This window comes from Hesperophylax consimilis, chromosome 23, assembly GCF_061612785.1.
Source record: "Hesperophylax consimilis isolate HC1 chromosome 23, BYU_Hcon_1.0, whole genome shotgun sequence".
Lineage (NCBI taxonomy): Eukaryota > Metazoa > Arthropoda > Insecta > Trichoptera > Limnephilidae > Hesperophylax > Hesperophylax consimilis.
In genome coordinates, this window is record NC_142858.1 from 6,011,535 (window position 1) to 6,038,365 (window position 26,831).

A 26,831-nucleotide genomic window follows, 5' to 3' on the forward strand; every position below is an offset into this window, starting at 1 on the left:
TTGATTCTAATGTAGGTATCTTTAACCTGCTTATTCAGAGATCTACGTCATTTAATGGCACAATCAAGTGATTCATATGACTTATGTCAAGTCATGTCAGAAGTCAGAACAACAGAAGGGTAACCTATACGAACATAAGACGATGTACGAATGTAAAGGAAGCAAGAATTGTTTGAATCTATCCTCTCCCTCTACACCTGCGGGGAAACAACGTTATTGTTAGTTAGTTAGTAATTCGTGGAGTGATATGATATTATCATATATTATTTTTAATGTTTAGCATTTTCGTTGTTGAGTAGAAACGTCCATACACCTGATTTTTTCCAAGCCTAAATGTAAATTAGTAATTTCGGCAATCGGTATTGCATTCACGGTGAAAGGACGGCGAAGTGGAATTGCAATAATATAATTACTGTCAAACTGGAAACAAATCGAAGTTAGCGGGAGCGATGGCCAACGCACCCACGGCTGCGAGCTACAGTGAGAAGATGTGTAATTTCACTAGAGTGGAAGTAGAAGCCAATTAATGGTTATCGATTTCCTACCCCGAGTTCCGGCAATGATGGAGCAGGTTGTACACACACTGTTCTATACGCCGCATTATCTGTGGATCCATGCAGCCTGTGTTCTGCAGACGGCAGTGGTAGTCAAATTGATACACTAAACTGTAGGCCCCGTAGTAAGCGTTCAAAGATGGTTTAAAAGGGAGAAAGGGAGCGCGCTAATATTAAAAAACGATAATAGTCGAAAATTGTGAAAATATTTCATAAAACACGACTCGTTTAAAAAATAATATAAATCTATTTATTAATGCTTTAGTTGCATTTAAAGATATTTAAGATTTTTTTCATGCTTATAACATACTAAATAACAGATCCATTTTTTTAAAATAATTTTTGGAGCTTACTTTGCGATTTTTTTTTCGTCAAGAAAATTTTCTTATAATTATCGTTTCAGCCAAATTTTTAAACTTATATATTATATTTTTTAAACTTATAAATCAGTGGTAATTTGGTATGAAGGGGCTTATGGTCGACTTTTGTCGCGGCGACACTTGGACGGCTTTTTCGAAATCCACTTGGACCTCCACTTACCATAACTTATTATTTACACCACTTTCCTAAAAGAGAATATTATTGTATTTTCCAGGAATCTATCTGTTATCGCAATTTACCAATATAGTAAAATAAACCTTGACGTGTATGGAGCTGCACACGTGTGGCGACATGACGATATGGATTTTTTTTGGATTTTGTAATAGTCACCGCGATACATGTCGCCTATCCTAAAATATGAAAAAGGTCTAGTAAAAAGGAAACTAGTCGATAATTATTTAATTTTTACATACAAAGAAATTAGGAAATGAAATGATTTCTTTAAAGTGGTTATTTGGAAGTCAGGGATATTTTTTGACCATACGTGTGTAATGGTTCGTTCTTCCGAAAGCTTGACGTAGCAGAATGTCTCTAAAACAATATTAAACATTTAGTTCCAGTTATTTCACAGAATTTGTACAATTCATCCAATTTCAGAGGTGAATTTCAAATTCTCTAAAGGTTTTATTCATGTTATGCTATTATATTATTACTTAACTTTTAAAATTGTGACTATGTTCTTATTCTGTGAAACTACTGGCCCTTATAAAGGGTGTATCGGCACGTACCCGACAAACTTTAACCAGCTATTCCTTAGCATATTTGGAGTAAAAAATCTTATGTGCACTTTGTTGTCCGGTAACGTTTTTTTTTAATAAAAAATTTACTATTCATATTTTCACCACATGTCACCACTGTTTTATCTGTTAAAGTTTGAAAACCCATCTGGCAAATATTTTATTCGAATTCCGTTGAATAATGCACGTGTGTACCTATATTGGCGCACACTTACAATCACAACGAAATGGCACGGCACCATTCGTCTCATTTTTAACTATTATTATTTAGTGTGTGCGAAAGAGCGAAGACGCTTTTTGACATACTTGCTTATAACAGCTGTTGAACACGAAACGCAATGCCAATGACAGTGATGTAGTGTGGAATTTTTTTTTTTTTTTGTTTTTAATTTAAAAAAAAATGCTTTCGGACAGCATAGTGCCCATAACATTTTTTACTCCAAATATGCTAAGGAATAGCTGGTTAAAGTTTGTCGGGTTAGTGCTTATTAAAACTCTATCTTCGTCGAATATCATAGTGGTGCTACAAAGGTCTGGTATCTATGAGAAGATATTGTGTCAGCGCTCTATTAGCAGCAGACACATACCTGGACGGATGATGAACCTCGTGCTGGCACTTTTGGTGAACGCGGTGCACTCTCTCGCTGCAGCAGCTGGTCCAGTTTCATCACCACCTAGGATTCTTGCTGCAGAGTCTCCATCTTCTATCTTCTATACTTCATCACCTGTTCCTGTTCTTCATTTTATTTAACTTAATTTCAATTTATTTTTGTAATATTTATATTTTTTGTAATACCTGCATCAACTGTAAAGCGCCCCTGACGTGATATCTCACAAAAAACGAACTGTCCAATAAATAAATAAATAGTGTATGTTGGTCATAATACTATTACAATAATACTTACTTTCAAATTGAAATGTACAGGTATATCAAAAAAACTTTATTCGTGTTAATCTTATAATAAAGAAGAAATAGTAGTTTTAATGGAAATAACAAAATGTCACCAATGTATTTGCACCTTTTGGTTTTAGACTATTTAACTATATAGCATACGCTATGTATCGCTCACACTTGCCTGACATCGTATATCGTCATCCCATTTGAATTTAGTAATCATGGTGAAACCCAGTTTTGTATTGGAAATATAAGGACACAAAACACGTCCACATGGCATTTCTGTGTTATTATTTATTCTATGTTATTCATGGTGACCGGATAAATCCTCACAATGATAATTCATCACACCTTTAAAAAGTTATATAAAGTCATGGAAAGTTATGAAACAAAAACTTTATTAACTTTATTAATTTAGGTTACAAAATTTTTGTTTCATCGTTACTAATGACTTTATATCACTTTTCAAAAGTGTGTTGAATTGTCACTGTGTTGAGTTATCATGGAACCATTATTAATATATCCACCCAGCTGCAAAAAAGTTTGCCATATTCGACACACGACGGAATACGGGCAGGGGAGCGATATAGGTTATACTGTAAAAGGTTGTAGATCACTGAAATAGGTACCTAATGTGCAGTGTAGTGGGTGTAGAGTTTGCGCCGCAAATGTATATCCAAGTATATTCTATAATATAATGTATACTATGTTAATGTATGCATACGTATGTACTTACTGGTGTGGCAGCGAATAGGGAGAGCTGGCTTGCAGAAGAGTTGTGCAAGTAGACTATTATCACGTCTGGAAATTATACTCCCTAGATTTATTTTATACTTATCGGGAAAGTTATTGCAACCCAATATTTACCGTCACTTATCACTCATTAGTAAGTTGCACAAGGGACGCAAAATAAATATTGTTAATCTTTGAGTCTTTATGGCATTCATTTCAGGACATTTTTAATGCTTTGGGTAACGGAATCCAATTTAAACTTGCAAAAATATTAATGGAGTTAAAATTGACTTGCTGACAAATTGTTCCGGAAGCTAAGCGGGTTTTGTAACGGAAAAAAACCTTCGAATTATGTAGAAAAACTAACGTGAACAGTTTGATATCAGTTATCAGTAATGTTATTTTAAAAACTAATAAAATATTCCAACCTAATGGTTAGTACACACGCAAAGCTCACATCAAAAGTTAATGTACAGCGCATCATCTTTTCTACCGACACACGACGCTATCAAATATTTGTACCTATGGTAGGAGAGGGGGTCAGTTGAATTCGAGAGCGGCCGAGGAACATAATTTCATCTGTCAAAGTGACAACTTTACTAAGGGAACACGGAACTTAGTTGGTAGCTCCGTAATTAAAATGACCCCCTCTCCTTTTTGCGGCGGAGAGGGGGACGCATAACTTTTCAAATATCGCGTCGGGAGCGGTTACGTAAAATAAATTCGGTTAGCGAAGTTCAGAACCACACTTATAGCGCGTTATCTTTTTACGTGTGTCGGGTCTGTATGGGATTGTATGGCGAGCGCTATTGTGCTTTATATTATCTGTTGATGTGAGCTTTGCGTGTGTACTAACCATAACACTAAGTAACTAACCTCGTTTCTCCGCAGGGGTAGGCAGAAAAGACAGACTGCCAAACAACTCGGTTTTGGCACACACTCCTCGCCTCATCAAATTCATGCCAGACTATTGACATGGCCCGACTCAAGTATCTGATTCACTTAGTCGTGCCATGTCTTCCTCGGGCGTCCCCGATTTCTGCCACCATTCACATTTTCATCATATATTCTCCTTATACTCTTTTCTTTGCTCATTCGCTCTACATGCCCAAACCATCTGATAGTCCCTTTCTAGATCTTACTCACTACGCTTACATCAACCTTGCACTCTTTACCACTATCTATTTACTAAGATTACTGAAATGGTTTGATGGGGAGATATGTAAATACGAATGACCGAGGGATGTTAAAAAAATTTTATTAATAGACGTAAGCGACTGTTGTGCAAACATTTAATAAAACACTACTAATTTAAAATCGAGCAAAATCTCTCGATATCTGAGTTATGGTTAGTACACACGCAAAGCTCACATCAACAGATAATATAAAGCACAATAGCGCTCGCCATACAATCCCATACAGACCCGACACACGTAAAAAGATAACGCGCTATAAGTGTGGTTCTGAACTTCGCTAACCGAATTTATTTTACGTAACCGCTCCCGACGCGATATTTGAAAAGTTATGCGTCCCCCTCTCCGCCGCAAAAAGGAGAGGGGGTCATTTTAATTACGGAGCTACCAACTAAGTTCCGTGTTCCCTTAGTAAAGTTGTCACTTTGACAGATGAAATTATGTTCCTCGGCCGCTCTCGAATTCAACTGACCCCCTCTCCTACCATAGGTACAAATATTTGATAGCGTCGTGTGTCGGTAGAAAAGATGATGCGCTGTACATTAACTTTTGATGTGAGCTTTGCGTGTGTACTAACCATTAAGAAGAATTTAAAGAAACACTGCACACTTTTTCATTCCTGTAACATGTTAAATAACAGAATCAGATGTGTTTTTAATAATTTTTGCTATGTTTTGTCAATAGAAGGAATTTAATAAAATTACTTTTTCAACTCGTTTCACACAATTTCTGCACAGAATTAATTGGCAATAAAACTCTCTACTGTTAGATCGGCAGATTAGGCACACGGAGAAAACTTACTGATATTAAATACTTTTAATTTATTAAATATCTGTTCCTAACAGCTCTTAACAAAGTATCAGTTAAACACGAATGTTTTATGAGGATGGCGGAACGTGTTTATACAAATGCTGATATTGATATTGACATACTGATATTGTCACATTCCGTCATGATACTTATTAGGAAAAAACACGTTTTCTAGATATATTCTGATTGAAATTGGCAAGTTATCACTTTATTTACAGGATAATTTTTCTAGGTGTAGATCGGCAGATTGGGCATGCATTTGTTTATAATAATAAATACAAAAAGTAGAATAAAAATAAGCCATCGAAACACGAGATCACTGGGCGGCTGAGATTTGCAATCCCGAAAGCGGAGATAAGAAAAATGAAGAATATCATTTACTCTGGGCGGAAAGTGGAAAAATTCTCCCCAGTCTTATCGATTTATTCCTCTGTTTATTCGACAGAGATGAGCATTGGTACTTTCCGCATGAGTCACATAATCCATTAAGAGGAGACTGGTGAAACTTTGGGCACAATATTAGAAGCAGGGAACATGTTTGTATTAGGGCGATGCACTACGTCGTATAATATTTTAAATTGAGCCGCTATCAATAACAACCCTTACGTAGATGGCGATAAGGTTTAAATTCCCGCTTAACACCATCCGCCTGTTTTGATTTATGCAAGAAAAAGTGCCTTTTATTTTATTTTGTGGATGTTCAGGCATAAATATTTAAATTTTTTTCGATTATTTTATAAATAACTTAATTTGCCACATTACACAATAAAATCATAACCGAAAATGGGTTCGTAAGTAGGAGATTTTGAACTTTAAAGCAGTTTACATGGGCCTTTACATTATTTTTTTCTGGGCTTATAAAAAGACTTATCTAAAAAATACTCGATTATTTTAAAGGCCAAGACGTATTCTACTCGCAGTATTTAATTAAAGCATCTGAAACATTTCTAGGCGACCAAATTTTCAAACCAAAAACACATGATTTTGCATTACTACGTATGGCATCGCCTTAAAGGCTAGTAGTATAATATAGGCTAGTAGTAGATTTTGTATTATAGGTAGGTGTACCATTGTAGGAGAAACTACTACAGCGACACTCGGGCAGATTTGTGAAACGTAAACCCGTCGTGCGGTTTCGGTTGAAAATGCTAATGAGCATTTGCCGTCCATATTTATTTTACATTTAATAGTATCGCGGTGTCGGGCGCATGCTGTAGACTAATAATACTGAAATTTCGGTTGTTTGTGATGATGTGCATGACGTGAAATATTCATCACGTTCAAATCGTTCAACCTATGACTAAAGAAAATACCATATGTTCAAAGAACTCAAATTTTTTAATTTTTTTTTTGAAATTCTAAATTAATCATTTTTGTGAATTTAGACAAGCGATAAAGTAGGTACCTACCCATATTCAGAAGATTATTTATTTTTAACTGATAATTTTATATATGAATTGAGTATTTATTTTGTTTAAATATTTTTCAGTGGATGTTTCAAGTTTACTAATAATTTCCATTCAAAAGGTAAATTTTTTATGTCTCTCTAATTGTATTAATTTTAATGAAACAATTACTTTTGAAAGGCATACGTTTTTTTATTTATATTTTTAAGAAAGACAAATATTCCCAGGTTACGAATAATATGACAATATTTGAAAATCTCCTACTACGACCAGAGTAAGCGGAAAATGTTGCAATGGAGGACTTAGCCAGCTGGGGAATCCTACTCACGACGCCTGGGTATGACCTAAATAAGATGCCAGCTCAGCCACTGACAGGTCATTTAAAAACACTTTCCTTTTCACGTATCCTAAAATAATATTCCTCGATTTTTCATGGGTTTAACTGGTGGAGTTTTGAGAAATAGTTAATAATAGATCATTCTGGTTCGTTGGTCGTTTTTTGGTTTAGTAAGTAAACTTTATGATTATTATGATAAAAATTAATTAATATTACGAAAATATAAATATTTACGTAAAAATATGAAAATGTTAAGAAGGTAGATACCTACACTACACGCGGCTCTCGCAATTGAATAAGTAATACACTTGCTTCCCGGTTCAAGGATAATTCTTTTTATCAAAAGCCGGGTGTTTCGCCACAGTAACTAATCCAGGATTAGTAATCCTTGTCTCTGCAGCAAAAGGTCCTGAATTGATATAACAGTTATGATTGCAGTTATCAAACACACCCGTTAACATATCCAAAGTTACTTTCAAAGACCAAAATATTTGTAACCTATCCAAAGTTCATTGCATGACCAAAACATTTCTAACCTATCCAAAGTTCATTTCATTTAGACTAAAACATTTTTAACCTATCAAAAGTTCATTGGATAGACCAAAACATTTTTAACCTATCCATAGTTCATTGCATAGACCAAAACAATTCTAACCCATCCAAAGTTCATTGCATGGACCAAAACATTTGTAACCTATCCGAAGTTCATTGCATAGACCAAAACATTTATAACCTGTCCAAAGTTCATTGCATAGACCAAAATATTTCTAACCGATCCAAAATTCATTTCATTTAGACTAAAACATTTTTAACCTATCAAAAGTTCATTGGATAGACCAAAACATTTTTAACCTATCCATAGTTCATTGCATAGACCAAAACAATTCTAACCCATCCAAAGTTCATTGCATGGACCAAAACTTCATTGCATAGACCAAACCTATCCGAAGTTCATTGCATAGACCAAAAAATTTCTACAAAAATTTGACCGATTTATCGCGCATCATACAATTTGAACAACAGTTCCTGTCAGTTTGACCTCTCTAAAATAACATTTTCCGGGCTCATGTCTAGCAGCGAAAAAGGTAGATTATCCAACACGTTTCTCCCCATCAAACATATTTTACCTTGATTAGATCCACAACCCTAACCACCCTCTCCCAATCACCCCCTAACGTGGTACCTACTTTGCACGTTATATCGTAAGTACCAACTTATAGATTTTCTACTTGCAGAAACAATTCACAACAAGTTTCAATGAACTGATTCACAAATACTTAAATGTACAATTTTTTTGGAATAACTTTTTAAAATAAATTTTGAAGGTTGTACCCATCAGTTAATATATCATTACAGAAAAAGATAATACTAATAAATCAAAACGTAAGAATAAGACATTAATAAAAACGTAACGGTCTCAACTGGGAATCGAACCCAGGATTTCTGTTTTACCGGGACATCGCCTCTAACCGCTCGGCCATTGGAACCTAATTATTTGACGTCATTATTGTTATTCTCATATTTCTAATTCAAAATTAACCATATTCTCCTTTTGAATGATCACAAAGTTCTAAATAATTTATTTTTAACCTAGATAATGTCTCAGATAAATATATCTGATTTTTGTTTAAAAGACGAAATGATTTTCTTTAGATAAATTTTGAAGATTATACCAATCAATGTTCAATACTAGTAAATCGAAACAGAACAACACACATATAAATATAAAGGTAACAGTTTCAACTGGGAATTAAATCCCTGTCTTACTGGGGCAACTCTTCTAACCTCTCTGAACAATTTTTTGTATAAAACACAAATTGATACAATTTTGCGAAAAAGAATTTTTTTCTGATATTTGCATCTTTAAGGATCTTTTCAAGGATCCACTAATTACGAGCAATCTATGGAAATTATACTCTTTTTTGGAGTCGAAGATTATTCCACGCGGAAGGCTTCAAATCGTGCACCAATACATTTTAAGCCTCGGAAAATGACTTTAATTCCGCAGGAAATTGCAATTTGCAATCAAAGGCAGTCTAGAGCTTTTGAGGTTGATCACTCCCCTCTCAGGCGCGAGGTAGATAACGCTTGGGCATATTGGAGAGAGAATAGGCATCCGAGCTTTTAGCCAGCGCCGCTAAAATACAAACATTAAAACTCATCGGTGGGGGAGTATGTTGCGGCGTGTGTGGAAACACACATATGTGGGTGCGGAACTTCATAAATTGGCAATTACTTGTTCCTGATTTGCTTTTAATTGTATTTTGTTAACATACCTGAATTTTAAACCACTTATTAAATCCACAACAAGACCCTCGTAAAGGTTATGCCATTTTAATTTAATATAATATAAAAAATGTTTTCTTCTAATTTTTTTTTTAATGATGATTTTCAGAATTCTTTCACTTTGGGGATGTCTGTAATGTCGTATTTTTAAATCTTACCACTCTAGCTCACTGAGTGGTCACGGACCGCTACTAATGTAAATAAATATATTTTAGTAGGTGACCTCAGATTTGAAAATATAATATTGTTGGGAAGGGATGGACTAGGGTTAGAAAAAGGAACCGATCGAAGGGAGCATTTAGCATTTAGGATTTCTTTGCTATGAAGGTGAAGGTTTTAAGACTTGTTCATATGCTCAACAGCTCGACTCTAATAACCGTTTTGTATTTTCTTCATCATACAACATGCATATCTTCAATATTCAGATTAATTTCTTGATATCCTTATAAGACAGTCTCAAACAGAGGGAACAAAACACAAGTAAGTATTTCAGAATAAAATGTGGTTTATAGAGATGGACCAGAAATCATGCTAACAGAATATTGTATTCCGACTAGGGATGATCGTCAGTCAGATACTTGCCTTCATTAATAAATATGCGAACGCCGGCCGACCAGGTAACTTGTTTGCATTCCTATCATTATTTTTATCACTTCCCTTAAAATTTGGTTCCATGTGGGTTCTAATATGTCACGACAATAACCCTAGGGACATAAAATTTATCAATACCTGTATTGCGGTTGTGCTATGCAAATTTTGGAATATCTATCCTAATCAATTAATTATTGGACACATAATTGCAAAATGGCAGATTGCAATCGACACCTCGTCATTCGATCAAATTGCAATATAATCGTATGGCACCTGTTCTATTTTAGATCTATCGGTTCACAAACAAATTCATATATTTTATCCTAGAACTAAAGAACTTACTACAGAATCTAATAAGCCCCTGAGTATAAGAAAAACACCACCAGGCGTTGTTCGCAAAATGTTTTGTGAGCTTGATAACATTATTTCTGCCTTAAATTCACACATAAACTTGGAAATATCGTTGATAGTTTCATAATTCAACCAGTTTTAAAGGAACGACGTCGATTTTATAAAATTTTAAGATAAGGCTTCTGGCACGTTTGAATAATCCCCGCTGGGTTTTAATGCAACATAATTTTTCAGAAATTTTATCGTTTGAAATCTATGAGCTCTGTGCAAATATTCTAAATTTAGTGTAATATTTGCTTTCTGGAAGTTGTTCATTTGAAACCATTGAATTTCATTTGATGTCGATTTATAAAATTGAAAAATTCAATAATATATCATTTTGTCTCTATTTTTGACAACTAAATGAAAAATTCGAGGCTTATGATTGAAATATCGCTGTAATCTGATGAATATTTCTTTGATATATATTCCAGAAAGAAAAGGCTTGTTTCATTTTATGTGCATTTACAAAGAGCTTTCAGTTCTTATGATATATAGATGAATAACAACAGGGCCATTCATTAAAGAAATTTAGCATTCCTTTGTCAAATGACAATATTATCTCATTGGTCTGAAGACAACAGTGACAGGCTGCTACCGAAACCATCTACTAACGAAATATAGAATAAAGTTTTAAATATGTTTTTAACAACACAAACTATTATACGCTTATTTTTTCTTATTTGATACAATAACAGAGAGGGTTAAAAAGAATCCACCTATCACGTAACACAACGCTTTATAGGATTGCCCGTCTGCAACAATCGATTGTTTAAATTTACGATGAATCAATTTAAAAAAAATGTATTCCCATTTGTTGTGCAATAGTGGGTTTATTACTCTTACATTGATTGACTTCCAGCGAGCACGTAACATAATACCGAACTGTTATTTCAACGATCGCTCAACGAGGCGACGCACAATGGCGTTATTTAGTTGAATGGGAGCCAATTACAGTAGTTAATGCTGTATTGAATCGGACGCTGAGTTTAGTACAATATTGAATCGGACACATAGTTTAATGAGTAGGAACTTATACAACACATAATATGGGCGTGCAGTTGAGTGATAGGATGTGTTAACAAGTTTAGTACTTATCGTGTAGGACCCAGCGAACTCTTCGTTCTTTTAAAAAAAAATTTACCGACTATTGTCCTATATGTCCATAGCATATGTACAAAACGAAATGAGAAACAATAGAAGTGTTATATAATGTAAAGTGGGTACCTAAATACTGACGAATAAAGCAATGGCAAATAAAATCAAAATAATAGATAACACAAAACAAAGTCATCAAAAGCTATTTCACTTCAAACTTAGAACCTCCACAAAAAATAATGTATGGAAACAAAACTATTAAAAATAAGAAAATTATATGAATATAATACATGTCTCCTTATCTACAAAATAAAAAAGTGGGTGTGTCAAGCCTACGCAAGACAGAAGTGAAACTTCTAGTATTCCTCTCTCTCTATTTTCATTTCATCAAAAATTAAATGAATTAATTAAATGAACTACAACTATAAATGTAAATGTAAACGCAACACAAAACGCGAACACAACTTATCACAGCGGGAGCACGCTGCTAACTGATTCACTGGCCGTGGTGGGCGTGGCCGCGCAAGTGCGCTACCGGCCGACCTGCTAAACCGAACTCGTATCTCGCTCGTAACTCAAAGCAAAACGTTCGTGAGCGGCTCCCCCACCTCAACAAGCGCATATGGTGAGAGAGGGACAGTGAACGGTGAGCGGTGGTGGGGGTACCCGCATTTTCGTGTCGATCCTGACTCGGTAAAACGATAACACGATAAAATACATTTAAACACAATACATACTCATTATGGCAAGCAATCCATTGGTTACGAGGGGAGCAACACATATAATTGCCTCCCGGACCAAATTAAAAATTAAAAAAGTCTAGGTACATTTAAATTTTTTTTTCACTTTTATGCTCAATCAACAAAACAATGAAAGTGAATAATATCGTTATGTAATGTATTTATGTGTAATGTATTAGTTATTTCTATTTAAATAAGTGAAAATGTAATTTTCTTTTATCTAGAGTAAAAAAAAAAAATATGAGATTGACGAATTGCTAAGGTTTAACGAATTTATATCAAATTATTGTGAATACCTATACATATTATTTAAAATTGTCAGATGTTCAAAATTTTGTCAATAAAGCGATGCACCACGTAGGTTTGGAATAGGACACTTATTTTGTGATGTTCAGGCAAAAATATTAATTGTTTCAAGAAATAGTTTAAATAATTAGGTACGTATGCCAACACACAAGCACTTAATATACAGCTTTTTAAATTAGATGTACTTTCCCTGCAATCAATACTATACAACACATAATTATATAGAGCCGAATGTCACGTCAAATAAGCATCATGTGACAATGCAGAGACTGCATTAAAAAAAGAAACTTAATATTATTACGAAACCTTCGATCGTGACGAAAGGTGTTACGGTTATTATTGTCGTATCACAACACAATGCGACAAAGGGGCCGGAGAACTTTATGCCAATATTTAAAACCCCAAAAGTCTGCATTGGCTAATGGATGTTATACGTATTATACTTAGTTAAAATGTTTTATTCTTTCTAATACCTTTTTGATCATCAAAACCAGACAATTTATTTATTTATTTATAAGTACGAGTTACATGATTAATACATTTATTTAGAGAAGATACATTAGAGCACCATACTAGGCAGCTGCCTGTTTCATGGTGACCAATGGAGAAATAGTTAGTTTGAATTTAAGTCTAGTGTAAACATATTTTTGTAGAATTATAAAAATTTTGAAAATTGGTAAAAACATGTTTTCAATAACTCATAAAATTGCCAAAGTTTTCCATAAAACACAAATATATAAAATAGTACACACATGTACATACATACACACGCGCATATATACATACATACACACAACATACATGCTTACATACATGTACGAGTATCTTATTCCTCACACATGTAAACAATATATACACCTCTATCTGAGTACGAGAAGCAGGTTACCGACACTCACCCAAACGCCTTGTCACTGACAGTTATTGTAGTATGTATGGTGATAAAACTTACTGGATTTGTATTGTGTATACGCAAACAAAACAACTTAAAATATAGTATATTATGCCATATCTTTATAACACTCATTATTATAACATTAGTTTTTCAACTATGTCATTGTTACTAACTTACATGTAGGTATTTTACTTACTAATGATATATTAAATATTCTGTATTTTTTTTGATAAAATAAAATTTAATTAAAATTTAATATCACACTCACTCATCAAGAAATCCCCAAGCGCTTTCCTGAAACTATCGTATTTGGCACTGGACTTTATTTCTATTGGTAAATTGTTGAAGATTTTAGGAGCAAGAAAATTAGATTGTGACTGCGCCATTGAGGTTCTTGTTGCTGGAATAGTATAGTTGGATTGGTTGGAATATCTACTGTTATAGGTTGATCCAAAAATATTTTTTTCGTATGTTTGAATTTGTAGTAGGAGAATAAGTGTTTGATATATAGGGATTTTATATTGAGTACTTTGAAGTCCTTAAATAAGGCCTTCGTGGGGTGAATGTAGTGTACTTTGTAGATTGTCCGCATAATCAATTTTTGAGCTTTAATTAATGTATCTAATATAGTTTTAGAGTATCCACCCCAGACTACTATACCGTAAGATGTAATTGATTAACATAGGGAAAAGTATACCGTCTTTAGTGTGTTTTTATTTAGAATATTTCGTAAAGATTTGAAGATATACGATAGTTAATTTTTTCTAAGATATTCGGCCCCATCCTACGTGTTTATACATTTCCAATTTTGTAGATTTCGTTGGCTTTTACCACTTCTACGAGAGTTTTCCCTAATAATAAGATATGAACACCTTTGTAGCACTTTTGCTCCTTATGTGAAGGATTCCTTGTATACTATTATATTTAGGTTACTATGTCACAATTTGTGATACGAGTCCCAGGCAAAAAACCTATTTTCGAGATAAAGAATACACTTTTTGGTAAAAAATTACGTTGTCCTTTGCGCAATCTCCGGTTTATTGTAATTGACCACTTTTTTAGTTGTTTCACTACTGGTTGGTTTATTAATTCTTTGATAATTTGAAGCAGATACAAAAATACGTCAACACTAGAATAATGTGGGTGGGTGGGGCTCTACTTTTTTATTAAATAATAACACCAAGCTTAACTTGTTGAATTGTACCTTTTTGTCTATCACACTTTTCGCCTGTTAAGTACACATCTTGTGAGAAAAAAAGAGATTAATAAAAGTACACATTTTGGACTGTTAATAAAAACGTATACAAAAATAGAACATGAGGTTCAGTTTTGAACAATACGACAAGGAGAAAGTTTTGAGTGCACGCGTGCACTCATTTCGTTGGAGCAAATTTTCACTAATATTCATCTTTCTTTCACCTTTTGTTGGTAAGTGATTTAAAAGTGATGTTAAAACAAATAATATAAAAACTAAATTTCAACAAAAAAGAAAATAAAATGTTTTAACGCTCTGTTTTGACGCCGAACAGCGCTGATGCATGTGCTGATAGCAAAAGATAGTCGTATAAAAAAATTGTAAATAATAGTGTTAAGACAACGGTTTTGATATTCCTTTGTCACGTCGTAAATTGTTCATTCTGTTGGAAAGTTCATTCTGGACGGACAGTTGCTGGTATTATTAATAAAGCAGGAAGAATTTTGAATATTTCAGCACAAATTGTTTTATTGTGTAATTTTTTAATAATTTCCACTTACAGTATGATGCTATTGATGGACGCGGATGTGGGAAAACGTGATTCTTAGAAATTTTGACAATACTGATTTTTCGTGAATTGAAAATTTATTTTGGTGTTCTAAGGGCTAACAATTGGCTTTATTTTCGAAGATTTGTAGTCTTGTTTACAGAGCTTGGCTGTGAGCCTAGATGGTATTTATAAGTTAATAATGTAGGGGCAAATGGTTTTCTATCTAGCATCTCTAGGGATCACATCTGATCTTAGAACTGATGACAGGCTTTTTTTATGAAATAGAAACCCAAAAGGTTGAATGGACTTCAACTCGTTCTATAAATTGACGATAGATAACCATAGAATAGATCAGGTGAGAATATACAATTAGTAATATTTCAAACTTAAATGAAGAGTTGAAATATATTTTATTCGAGTTGGACTAAATGAATACATCAATACTCAAAATACCAAAATAGAATCAACATCAAATAAGTAATCGAAGAAAATTATCTGTACAATTGCATATGGTGTGTAACAACATGTAAAAGTCATGTAAAAGTATAGAAATAGGCTATAATATTATAATGATCATGTTTAGTATCCGAGTAGATAATAATTACCCTGAGAAGATTTATTATCGATTTAAAACCAACTCCTTTAAAAAAATGTAACTAATTTATTTCCTGGAAAGCAAAACAAATTGTTCGTATGTCTGCCTAAATATTCTCCGCCATTGTGAATTTCACATTACCAGTTGGTAATTTTTGATGTAGCCTCAATTTTCATATCGCAATGCCTTTTCCGTTATGATTTATGGAAATTTCTTACTTAATAATGATTTATTTTTGGGGTATTATGCCGTGTTACGCTACCTCCTTCTTTAGCCAACGTTTCGGACAGCATTACAGTGTCAGATGTTGGCTACATAATGAGGTAGTGCAAAACGTCATAATACCCCAAAAATAAATCACGAAGCCGTGAAAATCTCAAATCAAAAGTTACTTTTCATTTAATTTTAATATCAAGTCATAAAGTGATTGCTTTCTTCGACAATTTAGAAATCTCATTTCTGATAAATTGTCAGGTTAAATATAACCACTGCAAAATTAGTTCATTCTCCTGTGAATTGCACCTTACCCGGGCAGTGGACAGGAGTCCCTTGTAAAGTGTAAGGGACACTGCTGAGGCGGTATCGTATTGCGCTGCACTCTCGGTGTTCGGTACCCACCCGACTATACGATTACCGCCTTACGGTTACTATTATTACGAGCTACTATGGGTAGTGGCACCGGGGTCAGGTCAGCTGAACGCAGCCAGCCAGCGACTTAGAGTACGACAGAGGAGACTTTCAGTAAAATCGCCACGACAAATAGCATCCCTCAGTCAAAATATATCAATTATAAAAAAACTGCTTAAACTTATTTTTTAACTTGTTAATTGTTCAAAAATTTAGGAACGTAAGTTGTACGTAGTATGTTATTTTGGTCTACTATGAAAATATGGTACCTAACCAAAAATTGGTATCTATTTATGGTTTTATTATATTTTGACCACAATATTGCCTACAACCTTTATTCATGATTGAAGGAAACCGATAGCGTGTGGATTGTTACCATGAATAACTTACAAGACTATGGGTATTGTTGTTTTATTTTTTATCATGTAGCCAATCTAGGGTTTTCTGTATCAGTGCAGTCAGCAATACTCGCTGTACTATTCAGATCCGACTTACCTATATATTATTACATTATGTGAACGCCCAGTCGTGATTCGAATAATCATTTTCTGCAACTACGATATTTTACTCACGGGGACAGTCACCCGATACAATTTCTTGCTCTCCGTGGAGAAGGCGTGATATATATTTATTAAAATATGAACAAAAGTTTGCAACAGCCTAACTAATAAGTAGGAAAATTTCAGCAAGGGCGAGCGCTTCATTATAGTAATCTCGTGTAGCGCATAAATACTCAAATATTGTAATATTGTGAAGACCGCTACATTCATGGTATTGAGAGAGTTACTAGCATGTGTATATGCGGCTTTATAAGCTTGATAAGTAGACAGAAAGGATCTACGTACAAATTCACAGCTATTAAAAAAAAATTATGGCTTTTTCTACTCGTACAAAGTAAGGTGAGTCCAGAAAATCCCACCGAAGCGAAATTACGTGTTATTTTTTAATATGAATCCTCTTGGGTTTAAGGGAACAATCTTAGTGCATATTATGCACGATTCATTTTATTTAATTAAAATGTCCGCCCTTCCATCAAATTAGGCGAGACCTCGGAGATTCTGTCGTTTTATGGCGAAGGAAAATAATGCTCTGTTCGCTTGGAAGTTGTAAAACTGTAATATTCTTGTGTAAATGATTTAATGGAAGTGAGAAGATGTTTTTAAGAACTTTAAAGAAATTAATTAACTTTCATAACGCCCAAGTGACTTGCCAGGTAAGTATGTTTTGGTATCATTTCTAAATAACAAATGTAGATCCTAGGAAATAAATTGTACAGCGCCCTTGAGGTGATTTTTCACAAAAACGGCGCTCTACAAATTATCCAATTATTATTATTATTATTATTATTATAAGATTATTAGCATAACTATCTATTTTTCCACGTTTTTCCTCATTAAAAATAATAAAAATAGGGGACAAACTCAAGTCTATGATATAGATATTTCACTGATGATGATGGATGAAGAGATACGCGTTAACCAACAAACCATACAAACAAAGCTTTGCAAATTGAAATATATCAGAATTCATACGCGATAGTTTTGGGTTATTGAAGTACATATAAGGTTGAAGTAATTATACTGATATTAAATTTATGAATCGATAATAAAAAAACCATAACAAGAGAAATCTTTAATATTTGGTTCATATTAAACAATTTATTTATTTATTAATTAACGACTTTTTTCGGGGCTTTTACATATACATATTAAGAAATATACATTATTTATAACTAAATTGCTTAATTAACAACATTTTATATTTGTTTAAAGATAAATTGAAGATGTCCACTGACTTCATATAATTGTTTCGTTACATTAATATTCTGGGCAAAGAGGAATACATATGGTGGTTAGTCCCAGAATTTCTGCACTGAAATAAATTCTTACTTCTGGTATTACGTTGTGGAATCCGGAAGCTTATCAATTCTAGCAATACCGGAATATCAATCATTTAGAATTTCATATAGAAATACCAAGTCAGTGAAAATTCTGCTGTCTGACAATTTGAGCATATTCATATAATTTAACAGAGTGTTGTAGTTCAACATAATTGCTAGAATACAAAATATGGGATTGTCTAATACGCCCGACTAATAATTTTACTCACTGAAGACAATATTAAATCAGAAAAAGACAAGGTCACATCTATGAATTTCACCCAGTACCTGCCTTGCCGGGGCGCTGCTTTACCACTGAGCTTAAGTTAGTTACACAAGCTAGTTGCCTAAAACCCAACAATTTCAGCTGATTTTCAATAAATAACAGTTACTTTTTTAATGGTACCATAATTTTAGACCTCAGTGGTAGTGCAGCGCCACAGCAAGCCTTAGGTCTTGGGTTCAATTCCTAGATGCGACCGTACATTTTGCTCTTTTCTGTTTCAAATTTTTGTTTCAGAATTACTAATATGGTCTTAAATGATTAAATTTTAATATTTTAGGTTCAACTCATTAAGTAATACCAAACATAAAAAAATATTGAGGGATGTCAGGGGGATCAATTTCCCAGCGATCACTTTTTAAGGGATCAACTCGCAGAGGGATCAACCAATAAACGGTGGACCCTCCGCAAATAAAATAACTATCGGTGATACTACCTATGAAAATAAACTTCGGTAAAATATAAAACTTTTATCAAATTCGAAATGTTTTCGACGTAGACTTTCCCTGTTTTCGCAGTATGGTAATTTCTTGACAATGTTTAGGAAGCGTCGCGTGACACACTTGAATAAGTTTTCGATGAAAATCAATATTCATTTCGTGCACAAAGACTACAGACTGAGAAACACCGCATTCATTCCCAAAGTTAATAAATACAGCTAGAATCAGCCAAATCCACATCAACATGGCCTGAATACTGAATCAAATAGGCCTCTTATTTCTGTTGGATCCTCGATTTTACCATATAACTGTGTTTTGCTGTAGCCTTTCAAGCCTTTATTGGGAATGTTATTTTTTAGTGGTTTCATTTAGAATTATAGCAATTTATGCTGATTAAGGCATTTTGATTATAACACCAAATTTATGCGTAAAATTATTTAGGTTATTTCAAGAAAACCAATGATGCAATTACGCAACCCTTAAAACTCTCTGTATTATAAGTAGAATTACAATATTTTACATTCCAATTATGAAAATGCATAACCTCTTTAACACTTTACAAAACCACAGTTTACTTATAAAACTATTTATTTCATTAAAATACTAATAGTTCTGTGAACAAGAAAAGTATGGACGTTCAATTTTTCTCTTATTTAAAATGTCAAAGCCAAAATTTCCTTTGAAATGATAAGATTGATGAAGTATGTACTATTATTCCGATTTGATTGTATCCTAATAATATTTTGTTTTATTTTTATATATTCTGATATATAAAAATAAAACAAAATTAAAATCTAGATTAAATAATAAAAATGACACAATGCTATCGAAAGATCTTGTATATTAATAAGCGGCCAAAATGATTCAGTGTCCTGTCCTTGGTTAAGGCGGTTTCAGTCGAACTCTCTATGAAACGGCCCTGACAATAATAATTAAGTGTAGGAGGATATTATAGAAAAAAGCGGGCAATTTGATTCTGTGTCCCGGCCTGGGTTGAGGCGGTTTTGAATTGGCGCAGCGTTCAGATTAACCTTGGCGAATTCTTGGATAAAGAGCTACGCTGGACGATAGTTTTAACACAAGCATAGTACATATTATTACTATGTAGGTACTAAGTAAACAAAATGTCAAGGAGTTGCATGTCATTACATCCCACAGAGAAGGATGTTTAACTATTAAAACAAAATGACATTAATCCAACAGAAATAATAAAGTAAAAACACGTTGCATTGTGTTGTAAGTGGGTGAAATTTGATTAAGTATTATTTTTTTAAATATGTTAAGGTTCAGCTGTTATATTTTAACCTTTTTTAATATGAAGGGTTGCTTTCTCTAATCAAAACTGAGTATTTTCAATTTCATTTATTTGAATTTCACTTTTTTTTCTGTAATGAAATTTCGGAATTCAACACTTTTCGACATCTTATCAAGCTGAAACTCGGCAGATATACTCGTTGTAAATGATAATGCATTCTAACAACTTTTCAATCACGTACACACAAACGGAAATGTACCAATTTATCTGAAATCGGATGAGTTTACGGTAGTTAATATACGAAATAAATGTCAGTCGGATCGGTATCGGTGAGGTTGGTGAAGTTTTTGACTCCAGTTCCTGGGTAATAAGTAGGCAAACCAAATTTAAAAAAATATATTTATTTTAAAATATATGTTTTTAATTAAAACAACTTTGTATGAATTGTTGCATAGCTTTTATCAAACGTAATTTTATTCTTATTTTTTATGTTTCAAAGTATCTGTCAAATTAAAATTATAATACCAACCATGTAAAAGCCCTATGGGCGTTAAATAAAAAAATAAAATAAAATAAAATTTCCAAAAAAAAAAAAAACTTTGTTTTTCACGGGTCAATTTTTTGTTGAATTAAAAAATAAATACTTAGGATCTTAATTTGCCTAATTTAACTTCACCAACATTTTTTGCCTGCAAGCACTCAATGGTGAATTGAATACCGGAGGCAGGCCACGTCAAGAGTCAGAATAATAAATAGTACCTATGTATGATACGATGTATGAATATTAATGAATCAAGCAGTGTGCCCCAAGACAGAGTTGTGTGGCGGTTCATCCTCTCTGCCTACTTCTGCGAGGGAACGGTCTGATGGTAAGTTAATTTTTCTACATTATGGAATATGAAAATATTTACTTAATTATTAGTATTATCGGTAGTAGGTATTTCGCACGTTTTTAATAAAGTAATAATAATTGAAATCCGGTGTCAAAGCGCCTGTCTCGCTAAAAGCTCTACAGACATCACTTTGGGCACAATTCATAATAACACGTTAAATTTATGTGCATTTTACACGTGTTACAGTCACGTTGGCTTTTGGGCCAAAATAACATCAGTTTTTGTAAATCCATATTTTTTCGATTTTTGAAGTGAAACTTCTTTACGCGCGTCATGCAATTTCGAGGACCGGAGTAAAACCGACTCATGACCGAAACGAAAATGCGGGTACCCCCACCACCGATTAAAGTTCATTTGATCTAGTCAAAGTTTTGAAGTAACATATAAATGCTTCTTAGCTCATCCCGACAACTGGCGTTGGTGGTGTAATGGTCAGCATAGTTGCCTTCCAAGCAGTTGATCCGAGTTCGATTCTCGGCCATCGCACATTATTTTTTTGTTTTTAACGCCTTTTTCATTCAATATCTTATTTTTTAGTAGGTCAGAACATTTTTTAAAAGAAAATAATATTGCAAAATAATAAAAACACTTATCTCACTGTGATAAAACATTACTCCGCTAGAGCGCGCTTTGCGTTATTGTGTTGGATTAAAATTATTATCTAATCCGTATATTATGATAATTGTATTACATTTATTTAATTAATTTATTTATTTTGATAATATGTAATAATTTACAGAAAAAAAAATTAAAACTATCTCCCTCTGATAAAATATCCGTTCGCTAGAGCGCACTACGCGATCTTGTGTGGGATTCTATTTCTGTACATTGTACATTATTTTTAAAAATATATTATATTTTGGGTGTGATGTAGGTAACATTATAAAACATAACAAGCTCTCATATTTTCAGAACCTACATAATATAATCAATTTATGCGGCTTTGCTTACAGTTGGTGCTCAGCGTGGTTGGCTTTCAATCAGTTAAGCGAGGTTCGATTCTCGGCTGTGGCATTTTTGAAGTGAAACCTTGTTGAGGTGGGGGAGCCGCTCACGAACGTTCTCTCTCTTCTCTTCTTTCCTCTCTCTCAGACACCAGCGAACTGCGCCACGCCAAGCATCAGCTGAAACTAGAAGTTTCACTTCTGTCTTGCGTAGGCTTGACACACCCACTTTTTTTTTTAAAATAAAGTCATTGTTAAGGAAAAATTTTCTTTTTCATTTTTTTATGACAATCGTGGCCGGTTTTATTTCGTAAGCATTGTGACAACTGAGAGTAAATACTCGAGATTCACATATCTGTCAATATCCGAAGCTTGAGTACGACACCAGCCCACTGGAGATAAATTTTATCGACTGTGAAGACGGAGAAATAACAGACGACGAAACGCCTCACCTGTTAGTTTCTTTCACCCTAGAACGAATTGCAGATAACACTAAAAATATTAAAGCTCTGCCGATCTCTATAAATAAAAAGATTCCATCTGACTTTTCAATATCGTGAGATTTTGAGCTATTTTGATTCTAAAATAACTCCTTATAGAGCTAATTATCATACAACAACTTAGTTATTCTAAAGGGTCATTACAGTGCTGTTTAGAATTCACCGCTGTGATGATGTCCAGCTCTCCGAGCCTAACAAGGTTAAATCTGACAAGTCAATGTTATGATATATTGAGTTCTACAGTAACTCATTTTACAGCCAATTTTCGCATAACAAGGTTGTCAAAGGAGGCGGAAAACTGTTATCTGCAGGGGTCGAATAGTGGTGTTTTGAACTTACCGCTGTGAGGATATCCAGTTCTCCTAGCCACTCGTTGAGCAGCTGCTCTGGGTTGTCTTCGTCCTCATCAGACGAGGGAGCCATGGCTGCGTCCCTGATGGTGATGGAAGATATGCCGGTGTCCATCTGGAGATTACAAAAAATGGTTCAGTTTCAAGTTATTTGGCTACTCGTCACATCAGTTAAATTCAGTTTCAGTTTCAACGAAAATCTCTCACTCTTCTCAGCGGAGATAACTTTTAGCATAGTTTATTTTCACGAGTTGAATTTTATTTTCTGTTCGAAACTCATAGAATATAGTTTTATTAGTCATTTAAATACAACCAATGTATAATTAACACAGTTCATTTATGAGAAAGTTGATTGGAAAATGCACTACTCAAAGAAAATTAAGTTTTTTAAACTGAACGCCACATACAAATAGAGTGAGTTGTGTATGCTAAAATGATTTTAAGAGCTCAAAGCATTCTTAGCATAAGTGCGTCTTACCAAACATGACCTGTAACACCGAAACCAAGGCTTTTTCTGAACACTCAAAAGCAGCTCAAAACATTCTAAGTATAAGTGCGTCTTACCAAACATGACCTGTAACACCAAAACCAAGGAATTTTCTTAAAACATAAAAACAGCTCAAAGCTGTATTCATAGTATAAGGGCGTCTTAAACCAAGGCTTTTTCTAAAAACATAATGTAAGTTGCAGGTAAATTTTTCACATATCCATGAAAAAAATGCTTAATGAAACGATTATTTTACATGCAGAAAACAGATTGAAACTCATTTAACAGTGAAAATATAATCGCTTTACTAAAACTTCAGTTATTTTGTTGCCTTTCGAGCAATGCAGCAAAAGCACACATTCCAACACATTTAGCATTTTGAAAATCGATACAAAAATAAACCCCCCTTGCATTTGCAGCCAACCAGAGGGTTAAAGAGAGCCATTTGTGGAAACAAAAATAAAAGGGTTCAAAAGGTGACAGCCTAGTGCGCCGGTAAGCCCGGCTTACACTGTCCGGCGCGGGACCGTCGCGCGATTCGTCTACACGTCCAGTGCCGGTTCTAGTACCACAAGTACCAACTACCAGACGGATATTTTGTATTTTTAGCCATTCCATCCAAGATCCATGCTAAGCAGTCCACGGGCGTCAGAGTGGGCCGTATCGAAGCTGATCTCAAAAGTTAAGCAATAAAATAGCGTTAAACATTTAAAAAAATCTACTTTCGTTCTTTAGTTTTCAAAATGTTTTGTTGGCTACCCCCATGATCACTCATGTTTTTTACAGTATTGTAATTTAAATAACATCCTCCGTAAACATTAGACACGTACGTAATATGCCGCAGTTGTAAAAAATATTTTATATATTATATTCATAATTTTTACAGGGCCCTCGATTTTTTTTAACTAAAAAAGCGCTCTAAAAATCAGAAAAATATTATTATTTTCAAATATGTGTTATCTATTTATTTAGAATTTACGGCAGAAGTGCCACTTACACACAAAGTTTTTATTTTATTTTTTTACATATACATAGTGCAGTATTAAATTTTGATGAGAAAAATTAAAGAATTAAATTTAGTTAAAACATAACAAATAAAATAACAGTAAAGAAAAAGCAATGACAATAGCCTGTTATGTAGTGACCTCATTAAAATAAATGGCGTTAAAATGTGTTATTAGTGTAGCTTTATACTTTACAAGGGGAATATTAAAAGTGTGCAATCTATTTATAACTGAGTTATATCCTGAGACTGGTATAATTGTCACAATAATACATACTAGAGGACCTTGATATTTATTTAAGTTTTTGAGTACAACACATTATTTGTGAAATGCATGACTGTGTCAGTGGCCAGCCATTAGCTATTTTTTTTTTACAGAACAATGGAAACTATTTATGAAACCCATTGATTGTAACACCCCAGTCAAGAAATATGCAAAAAATGATAATGTTATTAATTTACTTTTTCAATAATTTTTTTTCGCAAACCACATTCAAATCGATCATTCACGCCTCTATATTAACTCTAAAAATCAAAAATGAGGCTTTATTCTAAATATGTTGTTTCCACACACTCTTGAGACCCCCGAGAGAACGATATTTCAGCAACAAAATAACTACTTAAAATGATGGTTCAGCCTAATGGACATGAACCTTGGACGTCCCTCCGGAAGCCAGATAAAAAAAAACATCACATCCAGTCAAAATCCTTACCACTTTGTAAAAAGGGAAACACCCAAAATACTCCATTATTAAATCGTTTTGTAATATTAGTAAGGACCTTTTGATGTGGCGGTGATGTGTGCGTCAAATTTTCTGCCGCCGAGAGATACAAGATTCCGAATTAGCTTCTAGATTTAAATAAAAACAGAACGAGTCACGTATATGAATCATTCCTAACTACACGCTGGCAGGGCTGCGCTAGGACACTAATTTATTATTGCTGTAGTTTTCTTGGAATCGAACTGCGTAACAATATTATTATTAATTACTAGCAAAAAAACGTGAAAAATCACGAGGTATAAAATTTAAAATAAAAATTGTTAAAATAAATAATTTACGTATATATATTTTTTTAATGTCACGACTGAGAATAGAACCCCGATCTTGGAAAGCAACTATGCTGACCATTACTCCACCTAGTATTTAAAAAACTGAGTATATATATTATATAAAATAGAAAATAAGAATTTTTAAGTATTTTTGAATTTTAGATTGTTACGTTCATCACAGCTGAAATTATATTATTTAATTATCAATGGATATGTAGCGTTACCGATAAATAAAATAAATAGTGATAATGATCAAGATTTGAAAATTTTCTGCCTTCTATATTATTTTAAAGAGTTAGTTTTCTTTTTCTATCAGGAATCATCTTTTATTTATTAGTAGCCAGTTTTACAATCTGGCTTTATTTGAAATTTTGGTGAAAAATTATGGAACAAACAATTTGGGGGTCTTATGTGAATTTTTTACAATTTTTATTTTTATTTTTTATTTTTTTACTTTTTATACTATTGATTACTTTTTATGCTTTCGACTGTCCAACTAGGAAGTATTCCCGTTTTAGCACAGTCAAATTTACAGGTTTCAAGTTATCCTAGACCAGTGATTCCCAAAGTGGTCTATATCGACCCCCAGGGGTCTATGACAACCTGCAAGGGGTCTACGTCAGCGAAAAAAAAATTGTTGGTCCATGAAATGAAAATGGGGGTCCACGATAGTGGATCTCAACATACACTGATAGTACATATTTACTTACACTTAACCAACACTAAAGGTGAATCAATATTTCATGTTTTGAAGGATTACTTCATTGAAAAAGCAATCCCTTTATCGAATATAATGTCAGTAGCTACAGATGGAGCACCTGCCATGGTTGGACGTTATCGTGGATTTATAAGCTAATTAAAACAAAATGTGCCAGGGGTGTTAGCAATACATTGTGTCATCCATCGACAACATTTAGTTGCTAAAAATTTGAGTGTTAGATTACATGAATCTTTTCAATTAGTCATTGATGCAGTAAACCGAATCCGAAGAACTACGCTGGCTGTCGGAAGGCTTATGTTTGACAAGATTTTTTGCACTTTTTGAGACTATTTTAGAATTTCTGGATACTAAAGATAAAATTTTAAAAGAAAATTTAATGAAGTGGAAAACAGACATCGCCTATTTAACAGATTTGTTTACAAAATTTAATATGGTTAATTTGCAGTTACAAGGCGACAGTCTAAATTTGATTAAAACAAAGTCCAACTTATCGGCGTTTCTTGCCAGAGTTAAACTAATGAAGCAAAATATTGGACGGGGCGAATTTTCCCAGTTCCCCAATTTGTCACAGACAAACTGCCAGGAAGACGACGTTTCAACCTACGTTCAACATTTAAATGCCCTCTATTCAGATTTTGAAACTAGGTTTGAGGATGTTTTGACTATGGTAATACCACCGTGGATAATTAACCCATATGGTGACATAGAAG

The 26,831-nt window shown here is 33.6% G+C and overlaps 1 protein-coding gene across 1 annotated transcript in view; it reads right to left on the reverse strand.

Annotated features, from left to right (window-relative positions):
- Positions 1-26,831, reverse strand: part of LOC149412267 (uncharacterized) — a 284,347-nt gene that overhangs the window by 158,955 nt on the left and 98,561 nt on the right. The window contains exon 2 of the mRNA XM_089645793.1: positions 22,849-22,974. Within this exon, the coding sequence (XP_089501919.1) occupies positions 22,849-22,974 (126 nt within the window). The remainder of the gene's footprint in view (positions 1-22,848; positions 22,975-26,831) is intronic.